The sequence below is a fragment of the Pelodiscus sinensis genome, chromosome 20, assembly GCF_052426305.1.
Source record: "Pelodiscus sinensis isolate ZL-2025 chromosome 20, ASM5242630v1, whole genome shotgun sequence".
NCBI lineage: Eukaryota > Metazoa > Chordata > Testudines > Trionychidae > Pelodiscus > Pelodiscus sinensis.
In genome coordinates, this window is record NC_143071.1 from 1,753,703 (window position 1) to 1,768,047 (window position 14,345).

Sequence of the window (14,345 nt, forward strand, 5' to 3'; positions counted from 1 at the left end):
CCTCCCCCCGCTGGCTCCGGGGAGCAGGGCAGGTGGGGGGCGAGCGCACGAGCATGCCACACGACTGGCCCCGCGGCCCGGGCAGGGCGTGTGCAGGGAGGCCCAGGCACTGCACGGACGACACGGAGCAGGCAAGGCCAGTCACACTTATCTGAGCACCTCAATTTTCCGTCCCTCTACGATTGTGCCATTCAGCTTCTCCCGCGCCCGGTCGGCATCTGTGCTAGTTTCAAAAGTTACAAACCCAAAACCCTGTGAGCAGAGGAGAAAGGGGGGGGGGGCGAGCGAGAGAGAAGGGAGCGGGGACAGAGAGAGCAGGTGAATCAGGACAGCTGGCACAGGAGGTTCCGGCGCCGGGCGTCAGGGCCAGACTCGGCGTGGGGAGAGCGAGAGGGGCCGGGCTGGGGCCACCCCCGGGGCTCCCAGGAACCGGGCAGAAGGGAACAGAGTCAGGGAAGAGCCAAGAGACAGAGCCACACTCAGGGGCAAGGGCTGCCCTGTACTCGTGTGGGACGGAGGGACCGACCGACCCCTCGGTGTGGGACCAGGGACCGACCGACCGACCCCCTTAGTGTGGGACCAGGGACCGACCGACCGACCCCCTCGGTGTGGGACCAGGGACCGACCGACCGACCCCTCGGTGTGGGACCAGGGACCGACCGACCGACCCCTCGGTGTGGGACCAGGGACCGACCGACCGACCCCCTCGGTGTGGGACCAGGGACCGACCGACCGACCCCCTCGGTGTGGGACCAGGGACCGACCGACCAACCCCTCGGTGTGGGACCAGGGACCGACCGACCGACCCCTCGGTGTGGGACAGAGGGACCGACCGACCGACCCCCTCGGTGTGGGACCAGGGACCGACCGACCGACCCCCTCGGTGTGGGACCAGGGACCGACCGACCGACCCCTCGGTGTGGGACCAGGGACCGACCGACCGACCCCCTCGGTGTGGGACCAGGGACCGACCGACCGACCCCCTCGGTGTGGGACCAGGGACCGACCGACCGACCCCTCGGTGTGGGACCAGGGACCGACCGACCGACCCCTCGGTGTGGGACCAGGGACCGACCGACCGACCCCCTCGGTGTGGGACCAGGGACCGACCGACCGACCCCCTCGGTGTGGGACCAGGGACCGACCGACCGACCCCTCGGTGTGGGACCAGGGACCGACCGACCGACCCCCTCGGTGTGGGACCAGGGACCGACCGACCGACCCCTCGGTGTGGGACCAGGGACCGACCGACCGACCCCCTCGGTGTGGGACCAGGGACCGACCGACCGACCCCCTCGGTGTGGGACAGAGGGACCAACCGACCGACTGACCCCCTCGGTGTGGGACCAGGGACCGACCGACCGACCCCCTCGGTGTGGGACCAGGGACCGACCGACCGACCCCCTCGGTGTGGGACCAGGGACCGACCGACCGACCGACCCCTCGGTGTGGGACCAGGGACCGACCGACCGACCCCTCGGTGTGGGACCAGGGACCGACCGACCGACCCCCTCGGTGTGGGACCAGGGACCGACCGACCGACCCCCTCGGTGTGGGACCAGGGACCGACCGACCGACCCCCTCGGTGTGGGACCAGGGACCGACCGACCGACCCCTCGGTGTGGGACAGAGGGACCGACCGACCGACCCCTCGGTGTGGGACCAGGGACCGACCGACCGACCCCCTCGGTGTGGGACCAGGGACCGACCGACCGACCCCTCGGTGTGGGACCAGGGACCGACCGACCGACCCCTCGGTGTGGGACCAGGGACCGACCGACCGACCCCTCGGTGTGGGACCAGGGACTGACCGACCGACCCCCTCGGTGTGGGACCAGGGACCGACCGACCGACCCCTCGGTGTGGGACCAGGGACCGACCGACCGACCCCTCGGTGTGGGACCAGGGACTGACCGACCGACCCCCTCGGTGTGGGACCAGGGACTGACCGACCGACCCCCTCGGTGTGGGACCAGGGACCGACCGACCGACCCCTCGGTGTGGGACCAGGGACCGACCGACCGACCCCTCGGTGTGGGACCAGGGACCGACCGACCGACCCCTCGGTGTGGGACCAGGGACCGACCGACCGACCCCTCGGTGTGGGACAGAGGGACCAACCGACCGACTGACCCCCTCGGTGTGGGACCAGGGACCGACCGACCGACCCCTCGGTGTGGGACCAGGGACCGACCGACCGACCCCCTCGGTGTGGGACCAGGGACCGACCGACCGACCGACCCCTCGGTGTGGGACCAGGGACCGACCGACCGACCCCTCGGTGTGGGACCAGGGACCGACCGACCGACCCCCTCGGTGTGGGACCAGGGACCGACCGACCGACCCCCTCGGTGTGGGACCAGGGACCGACCGACCAACCCCTCAGTGTGGGACCAGGGACCGACCAACCGACCCCTCGGTGTGGGACAGAGGGACCGACCGACCGACCCCTCGGTGTGGGACCAGGGACCGACCGACCGACCCCTCGGTGTGGGACCAGGGACCGACCGACCGACCCCTCGGTGTGGGACCAGGGACCGACCGACCGACCCCTCGGTGTGGGACCAGGGACCGACCAACCGACCCCTCGGTGTGGGACCAGGGACTGACCGACCGACCCCCTCGGTGTGGGACCAGGGACCGACCGACCGACCCCTCGGTGTGGGACCAGGGACCGACCGACCGACCCCCTCGGTGTGGGACCAGGGACTGACCGACCGACCCCCTCGGTGTGGGACCAGGGACTGACCGACCGACCCCCTCGGTGTGGGACCAGGGACCGACCGACCGACCCCTCGGTGTGGGACCAGGGACCGACCGACCGACCCCTCGGTGTGGGACCAGGGACTGACTGACCCCCTCGGTGTGGGACCAGGGACCGACCGACCGACCCCCTCGGTGTGGGACAGAGGGACCAACCGACCGACTGACCCCTCGGTGTGGGACCAGGGACCGACCGACCGACCCCTCGGTGTGGGACCAGGGACCGACCGACCGACCCCCTCGGTGTGGGACCAGGGACCGACCGACCGACCCCCTCGGTGTGGGACCAGGGACCGACCGACTGACCCCTCGGTGTGGGACCAGGGACCGACCGACCGACCCCCTCGGTGTGGGACCAGGGACCGACCGACCGACCCCTCGGTGTGGGACCAGGGACCGACCGACCGACCCCCTCGGTGTGGGACCAGGGACCGACCGACCGACCCCCTCGGTGTGGGACCAGGGACCGACCGACCGACCCCTCGGTGTGGGACCAGGGACCGACCGACCGACCCCTCGGTGTGGGACAGAGGGACCGACCGACCGACCCCCTCGGTGTGGGACCAGGGACCGACCGACCGACCCCTCGGTGTGGGACAGAGGGACCGACCGACCGACCCCCTCGGTGTGGGACCAGGGACCGACCGACCCCCTCGGTGTGGGACAGAGGGACCGACCGACCGACCCCCTCGGTGTGGGACCAGGGACCGACCGACCAACCCCTTCGGTGTGGGACCAGGGACCGACCGACCGACCCCCTCGGTGTGGGACCAGGGACCTACCGACCGACCCCTCGGTGTGGGACCAGGGACCGACCGACCAACCCCCTCGGTGTGGGACCAGGGACCGACCAACCCCTCGGTGTGGGACCAGGGACCGACCGACCCCTCGGTGTGGGACCAGGGACCGACCGACCGACCCCTCAGTGTGGGACCAGGGACCGACCGACCGACCCCTCGGTGTGGGACCAGGGACCGACCGACCGACCCCTCGGTGTGGGACCAGGGACCGACCGACCCCTCGGTGTGGGACCAGGGACCGACCGACCCCTCGGTGTGGGACCAGGGACCGACCGACCCCCTGGTGAAATCTCTGGGCAGGGGAGGCTGCAGGGGCCTGCTCCCCTCCGGTCGGGGCGGGCGGCGGAGCGGGGCAGCCGGGGCGGGAGGAGGGAGCGAGAGGAGCAGCAGCACAGACAGGAGTGAGTGAGAAGAGCAGGGTAGTCGAGCCCCCGGGCCCTGGTGAGCGGAGCCTTCGCCAGGAGAAACGCACGTGTCACAGGTCAGCCTGGCCCGCTCCCGGGGCTGCGGTAAGGACGCCGGCCTCGGGCAGCACCCACCTTGGAGCCCCGCTCATTGAAAATTATCTCCACGTCGAGGATCTTCCCGAATTGCTGCAATCAGAGCGAGGGGTGAGAACAGCGCCCGGCCCCAGCCCGCGCCCGCGGGGTGAACCGAGCCCACAGCCCACAGTCCTCGCCCCGGGGCCCCGTTCGCTTGCCGGCCAGGCCTGAAATCCAGCGCCCTGGGGCCCCCAGTAACCTGCCGGCCGGGCCTGAAATCCAGCGCCCTGGGGCCCCCAGTAACCTGCCGGCCGGGCCCGAAATCCAGCACCCTGGGGCCCCTGTTCACCTGCCGGCCAGGCCTGAAATCCAGCGCCCTGGGGCCCCCAGTAACCTGCCGGCCGGGCCCGAAATCCAGCACCCTGGGGCCCCTGTTCACCTGCCGGCCAGGCCTGAAATCCAGCGCCCTGGGGCCCCCAGTAACCTGCCGGCTGGGCCCGAAATCCAGCACCCTGGGGCCCCTGTTCACCTGCCAGCCAGGCCTGAAATCCAGCGCCCTGGGGCCCCCAGTAACCTGCCGGCTGGGCCCGTGCCCTGGGGCCCAAGGTGAGCTGTGGGGCGGGGTGAGGTCTGCAACAGGAGGCTCCAGGGGGCCGGGAGGGGCCGGGGAAAGGGGAAGGGGCAGACACCAGGCTCTGTCTGCGGCGGGCGCCGGCTATACGCACCCCGAACATTTGCCGCAGGTCCGGGTCTCGGAACCGGAAGGGGATGTTGGAGACGTGTAACCGCTTGGGCTGCTGCTTGTCTGTGTTCTCGGGCGGGTGGAGCTGCTGTCTGTCTGTCTGGGCCGCGTCGTCTGTCGGCTGGAAAACAGGGTCCCACCCCCTCAGCCTGCGGGCACCAGGGGCCCCGCCAACAGCCCCTGCCCCGTGGGCCCCACACCGCAGGCCTAGCCCGCTGCTCCTGCCCCCGGCCTCTCCCCTGGGCTCCCAGCTGGGAGAAGGTTTGCACAGGCCTGTCTCCCCGCCTTAGAGGCGGTTTGGGGGAGGCAGGCAGCCCCGGAGACGCCGCCAAGCCACAGCACATGTGGATGAGCACGTGTGTGCAATGTGCATGTGGACAAGCATGCATGTGGAGGAATGCATAGCGTGCAGCATGTGTATGGATGAGCGTGTAGGCATGCAGCATGTGTGAGGATGAATGCATGTGTGCAGCGTGTGTGGACGAGTGTGCAGGCATGAAGCGCACATGCAGACGAACGTGCAGGTGTGCAGTGCGCATGCAGACGAGCGTGTAGCCATGTGGACAAGTGTGTAGGTATGCAGCATGGGTGCAGACAAGCACGTAGGTATGCGGACAAGTGTGTAGGTGTGTGGCATGTGTGCGGACGAGCGTACAGGCGTGCAGCGTACTTGTGGACGAGCGTGTAGCCATGCGGACAAGTGTGCAGGTGTGGAGCGTGCGAGTGTGCAGGCGTGCAGCGCATGTGTGGACAAGCATGGAGGCATGCAGCACACATGCGGATGAGCGTGCAGGTGTGTGGACAAGCGTGCAGGGTGCGTGCAGACGAGCGTGCAGGGCTCGGGCAGACGAGCGTGCAGGGGTGCGGGTGGGCGAGCATGCAGACGAGCGTGCAGGCGTGCAGGTGGGCGAGCGTGTGGGCGTGCAGGGTGCGTGCGGACGAGCGTGCGGGCGGAGGAGAGGGAGCGTGCCGGGAGGCGAGGCGTGCGAGGGAGCAGGCCCACGTGCGCTGCGGTGCGGGCGCAGGCTGGCATTCCCTCCCGGGGCCGGCGCTGAAGCGCTAGCTCAGCATTTCCAAGCCCCTAATGGAAGCGCCGGGCCTGGCGCGCGGCCCAGCGGGGAGATGACAAGTGATCAGAAGCGAGAGGGGAGCCCGGAGTCGGGAGCGGAACTGGAGCTGCGGCTCGGCCCGGGGCTCTTCCTCTGCAGCCCTGGGGCCAGGCTCTCCCGGGCAGTGAACACGGGCGACCAGGCTGCAGCAGGGGGGCCAGGCTATTGCAGCCTCGGTCTCTCTCCCCCACCCCCTGCGGACACTCTGCCCTGCTCCTGCAGCGGGGGGGGGGCTCCCACTTTCATAGGCCCCTTGTCGGGGCGGGTGCCTCCCTCCCCCGAGCTGGTACCTCCCTCCCCCGAGCTGGTGCACTGCTGGAGCCAATGATCGCAGAGACGCTGCACGGCCCCCCCCCCCACCAGGGTCCAGCCCCCGGCCTCCCCCAGCCCCTCCCCTCCCCCGGAAGGCCCTGCTGCCCGGGGGCTCTTACCGATCCCGTCTGTGTCCCCGCGCCGGGCTGCGTGCTGGCCTCGGCGCCCGGCGGCTCGGCGTGGCTCTGTGCTGGCGTGTAGAGGGTCAGGGCGTGCTCCGGTACCGTGCTCTGCCCTGCGTAGTCCTGTGTGGGGTGGGGGGGCGGGGGGGCGTACTCGGTAGGAATTCCGTTCTGGGGGGGCGGAGGGTACTGGGCTGGGGGGTAGGGCTGAGCCATCGCTTCAGGAGGAGCCGTGGCGTCCTGGTTACCCTGCGGAGATACAGGAAAGGCGGCTGACCTCGGAGCTCGCGAGGGGGCCCCGGGGGACCGGTGGGCTGGGGGCCGGGCCATCCAGTCTAGCGCCCCCCCGGGGACAGGTAGCTGCAGGGGGCTCGTAGCTCTGCTGATGGCCATGGTGAGGGGCAGCGGGGCTCAGACCTGGGCCCCCCGAGGCCAGTGTTTTGGGGTGGGCTCCCCCCAGGAAGTGGCTGGCTCCTGCCCTTCCTTCCGCTCCAGGGAACCCAGGCTGGGGAGCTGCCGGAGCGGCCAAGGCGCTGCCCCCTCCGGCTCAGCCTGCCCCACGCCTGGGCCGCCCCCCATCCAACCCAAGCAGGGGAACTGCGGCTGCTTGAGGCACGAGTGGAAAGGCAAAGGAGGGGGCTTTGCAGTGGCTGGTGGACCTGCCACGGCATCCAGGGAAGGTCGTTCTGCGGAGCCCTGACCTGCGGCTCCCTCACTCGTCAGCCTCTGGGCCCTGCTCTCCTGAGCCTGCCACGGGGCCGCACCGGGAACTGGGCTCAGACTCCCCAGGGGCCACTGAGGGGGGGAGCGGTGACCCAGGATCCTCTGGTGAGCAGGGGCCCTGTGAGCATCCGGGCGGCCAGACTGGGCCAGGCCAACGGCCCGTCCAGCCCAGGGTCCTGTCTGTGCCCTGGGGCCAGCGCCGGGTGCCCCAGAGGGAGGGAACAGAGCCGGGGACCCCGCCCGTCGCCCATTCCCAGCCCGACACACAGAGGCCAGGGACACCGCCCTGCCCAGCCCGGCCAACAGCCACGGAGCGACCCAACCAGCTCTGGTGTGAAGCGTGTGACAGTCCTGCTCTTCACAGCACCCTCTGGCAGGACTGTGCACTGCAAGAAGAAATACTGGCTGTGGTTTGACCACGCAGGGGCAGAGCAGGGGCTGTGCTGTGGGCAGTGGGGGCTGGGGAGGAGGGAGCAGTGCGGTGCAGTGGCGGTGCAGTGCGCTGTGCTGTGGGCAGTGGGGGCTGGGGAGGAGGGAGCAGTGCGGTGCAGTGGCGGTGCAGTGCGCTGTGCTGTGGGCAGTGGGGGCTGGGGAGGAGGGAGCAGTGCAGTGCAGTGGCAGAGCAGGCGCTGTGCTGTGGGCAGTGGGGGCTGGGGAGGAGGGAGCAGTGCGGTGCAGTGGCGGAGCAGTGGGCTGTGCTGTGGGCAGTGGGGGCTGGGGAGGAGGGAGCAGTGCAGTGCAGTGGCAGAGCAGGCGCTGTGCTGTGGGCAGTGGGGGCTGGGGAGGAGGGAGCAGTGTGGTGCAGTGGTGGAGCAGTGCGGTGCTGTGGGCAGCGGGGGCTGGGGAGGAGGGAGCAGTGCGGTGCAGTGGCGGTGCAGTGCGCTGTGCTGTGGGCAGTGGGGGCTGGGGAGGAGGGAGCAGTGCGGTGCAGTGGCGGTGCAGTGCGCTGTGCTGTGGGCAGTGGGGGCTGGGGAGGAGGGAGCAGTGCGGTGCAGTGGCGGTGCAGTGCGCTGTGCTGTGGGCAGTGGGGGCTGGGGAGGAGGGAGCAGTGCGGTGCAGTGGCGGAGCAGTGCGGTGCAGTGGCGGAGCAGGGGCTGTTCTGCGGGCAGCGCGGAGCCGGGCCCCTGGCACCACGGGGTGCTGGGCCTCGTCCCTAAGCGGCTTGGGCTGCTCCCAGCGTGCCCCTTCCCGGCGTGACGCAGGGGAGCTCGCGGCTTGGACGGTGATTTTCTGCATTTCCATTACAAGACACTCTGCTTATTAATGGCCCATGGCCCCCATTTCATAAAGGAGACAGGAGACGGAGCACAGCGCCCGAGCCAGAGAGCAGGGGGAGGAAGCCAATCTGGAAAATTGAACAGCGACCCAGCTGGAACGGAGAGCCAACCCTATCAATCCGCCTTGCTGCGCAGCAGAGCCGGGCTCCCAGAGGGGCGGGGCCGCGGTCCCTGTTAGCGGGAGCTTGGGCAGCCACGCAGAGCCGATTCCAGCACCGCCCAGCTGATTAGCAGCGCGCCCGCAGCTAGGTTCGTGTTTCCACAGGTGGTGCACAGCCGCACAGGCCTGTGAGCGCAGAACATTATTCCACACATGGATGGAAAAGATTAGAGGAAACACTGGCCGGGGGTCAAGCCAGGGGCAGGGTGACTGTCCAGGCCACACCAGCTCAGGGGCAGCCCACAGTGCCACTGGAGGGGGCCTTGCTCCCTCGCCCTTCCCCTGCTCTCCTTGCAGCTGGGGGATCTGGCACGGCCCCTCCGCACTCGGCCAGGTGAGCCCAGCTATCCGCAGGGCCCTGGGCTGGGGGCACATGGCCAGCTGGCACCTGGGCCCCGTTCCAGCTGCCCCGGGGGAGGAGCAGGCCATGGAGTGGGTGGGGCAGCTGGCGCAGGGGGAAGCTTGGGCCATGTGGCGGCTTAATCTCTGCGCTCTCCCCCACCCCAGACAGGCAGAACAGCGAGTCTGCCCCACACCTGGCCTCGCGTCAGCCCCCTCCCGGCCAGCTCCTCCCCACCTCCTGGGGGGCAGCTGGGAGAGGGCCTGTGGGGAGGGAAGGGGAGGGCCCTGCTGGCTGCCATGACCCAGGGGGTGCAGTGGATGCCTCTGAGTGAGGCACCCCAGCCTGGCAGCACATTGGGTCCCCGCTCTGGGGCTCCGGGGGGTGGGGGAGGCAGCTCCAAGGCAGAGGGCGGGGGGAGGGGCCGCGGATGTGCCTCTTGGCCAAGCAGAGTCCCCCAGCGGATCCCGCTCTCCTGGCTGGCGACCGCGGCCCCGCCCTAGTGCAGCCGCTTTCTTAGCGCTCACGGGAGAGCAGAGGCTCGGCGGCATGAGGAGGCGGCCTGTGGCTGTCGCTGAGCGTCATCCAGGGCAGAAGTCCCCTGGGGACGGGTCGAAAAGCTTCGCCTCCGATCCCAGGGGGGACGTTGCGCCGCCCTTCCCGTCCTTCAGAGCACAGCTCCCGAGCCCTGAGGGCGGAGGGGCAAGCGCACGCCCCTGCCTCACTCTGCTGCTCAGACCCAGCAGCCGGACAGCTGAGTTCTGCGCCTGCTCTGCCCCAGCGACCTCGCCCTTGTGCGCAATAGCAGGAGGCGGGCCACGGAGCAACGTCGGCCACTGGCCCGGGGCTAAGCACCTGGAACCTGCGTGTGCCGAAGGGCTAATCTAGCTTTCCACAGCAGTAGCCTCTTTAGCGGGAGCCGAGGGAATATTTCCTCCATTTCCGCGTATTCAACTAGATCAGGGCAACCGTCGTCCATTCAGAGTTAGGAAACCAGCTGGGAGCGGAAAGAGCAGGAAGGTTTGGTTCCCTCATCCGAGCTGGGGATGGAAGTTAGGGGTGAGAGGATGAGCTCTGTTAGCTCTACGGTGAGTGGGGCCAGTCCGTGCAGCGCACTCACCGCAGAGGCTTCTGCTCAATAGCTCAGCTCGCTTTAGGTGCGATCGGGGTCTAAACACACGTTTTTCCTTATGCATCCGGCACGTGGAAGGTAGTTTCACTTCATACAGGAAACACTGGGTTGGTCCCGTATCTTCCTCCAGCGCAGTTACGCTAGAGCATTGCTCAGGCGTGCGCATGCTCTGCACCTCTGGCTCGCACCGAGCATCACACGAGCGCAAAGGCCACGTGATTAGCTGCAAACCAACACGTCTGAGCAGGTGCAACGCCAGCGCGCCCTGGCCCTCCGGGCAGAGAGCTGGAGGCCCGAGCCCTGCCGCCGGGGCAGGTTGTGCGTGCAGCAAAGATGCCCAAGAGTTTCAGCCCCCGCAAGTCTAGCACCAGCCCTTGCCGGCCCATTAGAACGGGCCACGCAGGGGAGCACCTGGAAAGCACCGATGCCAAGTAGGGTTCAAGGGGATCACTTCGACCCAGGGTTCCTGCTCGACGCCCGCCCCAACTCAGGGTCTGTCCACACTAGCCCCCAGTTCCAACTACGCTGGTTAATGTAGGCAACCGGGGTTGCAAATGAAGCCTGGGATTTAAATATCCTGGGCTTCATTTGCATCTTGCCAGGCGCCGCCGTTTTTAAAGCCCCGGTAGTTCGGACTCCGTGCCCGCGGCTACACGCGGCTACACGCGGCTACACGCGGCTACACGCGGCACGGAGTAGGCAGTTCGGATTAGGCTTTCTAATTCAAACTACCGTTACTCCTCGTGGAAGGCCCGGCAGCTCCCCCGGCGCCTCGCAGGACACAGCCACAGCCAATCAGCGCGTGCGGCAGGTGGTGACGCGTCCATTGAACACCCCGTGACGGTGAGTCAGGGAGCCCCCCACCCCTGCACCCCCATCCGCAGCCGGATGCGACTCCGCCCGCCCAGAGAGTGCACCTCGGCTTATTGCCCTCCGAGCTGCGGCCCAGCGTAGGCTCCATGTAGGCACAGGACAGGCCAACAGCCCTAGCGCCCTTGGGGGGAGGGGTTCACTGGGCCCCCGTCCTGGTTTCAATCTGCTTCCTCCAGGCTTCCCCACACTCAGACCCCCTCCCAGCGCAGAACACTCCCCCCCGGCCGCCACCCTCCCCCCTTTGTTCAAACCCCTCCCCAGGCCACGTGAGAAGTGGCCAGGCCAAGGCCAACGTGCCTCCCCCAGGCCCCCCCGGGCAGGGCACAGACACGCACAGTCTGCAGACAGCACAACCCAGCAACCAGACAGGATCCCGGGCCACAGGCGTGGGCAGCCCCCCACTGCGGCACACCCCTCCCGCCCCAGCCCGGCGTGGGAGGGGGGCGGGCGGCACAGGGAAGAGGCGCCCCGTGGCACATCACCTGTAATTGAGCGTGGGCTGCGAGCCGCTGCCCCTCGCTCCCCCACGCCGCCCACGGCAGGATCAGCTCATGTGCAGCCCCGCTGGGAGGAGCAGAGCCCGCCGGGGGAGGGTCTAGGCCAGTGGTCCCCAACCTTTTGGGGCTGCCGGGCACTGGGGGGGGGAGGGCCGCTCGCATGCCAGGCAGCCGGGGGCGGGGCCACGCGTGCGCCTGGGGGCGGGGCCACGCGTGCGCTGTGTGCCCGGAGCTGGTGCCACCCATGCGCCGCACTCCCGGGGCTGTCGCTACAGCTGTGCTGCGCGCCCGGGGGTGGGGCCGCTCACACGTCGTGCGCCGGGGGCCAGAACAGCCCATGTCCCAGGCTCCCAGGGGCGGAGCCGTCACCGCCCATGCGCTGTGCACCCGGGGGTGGGGCCGCCCATGTGCTGCGCGCCCGGGGGTGGGGCCGCCCATGCGCCGCACTCCCGGGGCTGTCGCTACAGCTGTGCTGCGCGCCCGGGGGTGGGGCCGCTCACACGTCGTGCGCCGGGGGCCAGAACAGCCCATGTCCCAGGCTCCCAGGGGCGGAGCCGTCACCGCCCATGCGCCGTGCACCCGGGGGTGGTGCCACCCATGCGCCGCACTCCCGGGGCTGTCGCTACAGCTGTGCTGCGCACCTGGGGGTGGGGCCGCTCACATGTCGTGCGCCGGGGGCCAGAACAGCCCATGTCCCAGGCTCCCAGGGGCGGGGCCGCCACCGCCCATGTGCTGCGCGCCCGGGGGTGGGGCCGCCCATGTGCTGCACACCCGGGGGTGGGGCCGCCCATGTGCTGCGCACCCGGGGGTGGGGCCGCCCATGTGCTGCGCACCCGGGGGTGGGGCCGCCCATGTGCTGCGCACCCGGGGGTGGGGCCGCCCATGTGCTGCGCGCCCGGGGCCGGCACAGACCTCGCGCTGTGCACCCAGGGGTGGGGCCACCCATGTGCTGCGCGCCCGGGGGTGGGGCCGCCCATGTGCTGCGCGCCCGGGGGTGGGGCCGCCCATGTGCTGCGCGCCCGGGGCCGGCACAGACCTCGCGCTGTGCACCCAGGGGTGGGGCCACCCATGTGCTGCGCGCCCGGGGGTGGGGCCGCCCATGTGCTGCGCGCCCGGGGCCGGCACAAACCTCGCGCCGTGCACCCGGGGGTGGAGCCGCCTAACCGCCGCGCGCCCGGGGCCGGTCCCGCTCATGCACCCAGGGGCCTCGCTCACGTGCCGCAGGCCCGGGGGCGGGGCAGGCCCCGATCACTCAGCGGCCGCACAGAAATGGCCCGGCGGGCGCCCGCAGGCACCGCGTTGGGGACCACTGGTCTCGGCAGCAAGTGGGGGGGCCCTCCTCCCCAGCCCCCACTGCCCACAGCATAGCCCCTGCTCCGCCACTGCACCGCACTGCTCCCTCCTCCCCAGCCCCCACTGCCCACAGCATAGCCCCTGCTCCGCCACTGCACCGCACTGCTCCCTCCTCCCCAGCCCCCGCTGCCCACCCAGCAAGGGGGACGCCCCATCTTCCCTCAGCACAGGGCCTCTCCCTGGCCGGGGGGGTCCTGCCAGGCAGTGTTCCCTAGTGAGCCTGCTGCACTGGGCAGGCCTGGGGCTCCGAGCGGGGAGGCTCCGGCGGGAGCACTGCAAGGGTCGGCCTTGCTCGGGCAGGGCTCCCCCCTCCCTGCACTGACTTCACCCACCCCCGAGTCCTGCCCCCCTTGGCAGCCCTCCTCCTGCTCAGTGCGGCCTCGGCTCCTCCGATCCGGCCTGGGCCCCCTGCTTGGTGCAGGCCCCGCGGGCCACGGACGCTCACACGGGGCTGCCCTTCCGCCCCTGCCGGCTGAGGAGACGCGCATCAGGGCTGCTACATTCCCCACAGGCCCCCCGTAGCCCCGCACTCCTGACCCGGGGCCCATTGCGTCTGGCACCCCGCAGACACTGCCACAGCTCGGCAGCACCCCCCGCACCCCTGGCCTGGCCAAGAGTCCCTGAGGGGCCATTTACCCCACAGGCTCCTGCAGGCCCCCCCGATTCCCTCTGTCCCCCGAGACCCCTGCACTGCCTGCAACGCCATGCCCCCCCGACAGCCTGCCATGGCTCACGGCCCCCCCAAGAGCTGGCAATCTGACGAGAGGCAGCCCCAAGTGGGGGACGGGGAGAGCAGACGGGAGACCAGGCGTTCACTCTCTCAACCACACACACGAGCCCCAACTGGCGACTCCCGGGCAGGCGGCTCCTGCGCTCACAGAGCTCTGCCTGACCCCCCCGTGGCCCCCACTGCCCCGGCGTCACTCGGCCCTGAGCAGGACTCGCTGCACCGCCCGGGTCCCGCAGGACAGGCCCAGCAAGGGACGCCAGCGGGTTGCTCCTGACCTGCGGTGCGCAGAGCCGAGGCGGGGCCCCCGTTTTACCGGCAGGCTGGCCTCGCCTCTAACCGACACGCACCAGGCTCCTCCCTGCACAGCGACTCCGCCCTGAGACACGTTGGACGACGCGCTCCTTACCGTGCCTGTGACGGGTGAGTCGGCTGCGCCGGAGCTTCGGTACACGGCTCACGCGCAGCAGCACCGGGCCAGGGAGGGAGCCAGGCCTGTTTCGTGCGGCCAACCCTCGCTTTGGTGCGTGCGCTGGCAGGGGGCCAGCCCGGTGCTTTGGCCCCTTGTGGTCCCCGGTGCCCAGGCCCTGCCTCGCCCTGGCGTGGGTTTCCCACCTTCGCGCGTCACGCTGGGGCTCCCCATTCTCGGAGAGAGGGAAGCGGCTCCTCCCTGCCTCCAGCGCCATCACTGGGAGTTTTGTCTCTGACTTCCCTGGGGCCAGGCCGAGGGAGGGAGGGAGGGACGGGCGCGTGGAATAAACCAGCTGCTACGTGTCCGCACAGGATGGCGACTACAAAGGAAAAGCAAATCCCCAAAGGTTGCCGGCCTGCCCCAGGGGCGCTGAGCGGGGAGGTGGAGCGGCGGGGACCCCCCGACCCTGCACCCTCGTAGCAGCAAGATGAGACTCCACCAGCCGTAGAACAGGGGGGTTA

At 70.2% G+C, this 14,345-nt stretch overlaps 1 protein-coding gene across 7 annotated transcripts in view; it reads right to left on the bottom strand.

The window, feature by feature from the left end:
* Positions 1-14,345, bottom strand: part of RBFOX3 (RNA binding fox-1 homolog 3) — a 198,088-nt gene that overhangs the window by 15,214 nt on the left and 168,529 nt on the right. For 6 of the 7 annotated variants that reach the window (XM_089772019.1, XM_089772018.1, XM_089772017.1 and 3 more), the window contains 4 exons: positions 6,328-6,579; positions 4,771-4,908; positions 4,103-4,156; positions 160-252 (listed from right to left, as the gene is read on the bottom strand). In XM_089772019.1, the coding sequence (XP_089628145.1) occupies positions 160-252; positions 4,103-4,156; positions 4,771-4,908; positions 6,328-6,546 (504 nt within the window). In that variant the 5' untranslated portion in view covers positions 6,547-6,579. The remainder of the gene's footprint in view (positions 1-159; positions 253-4,102; positions 4,157-4,770; positions 4,909-6,327; positions 6,580-14,345) is intronic. The other variant, XM_089772015.1, reaches the window with a different exon arrangement.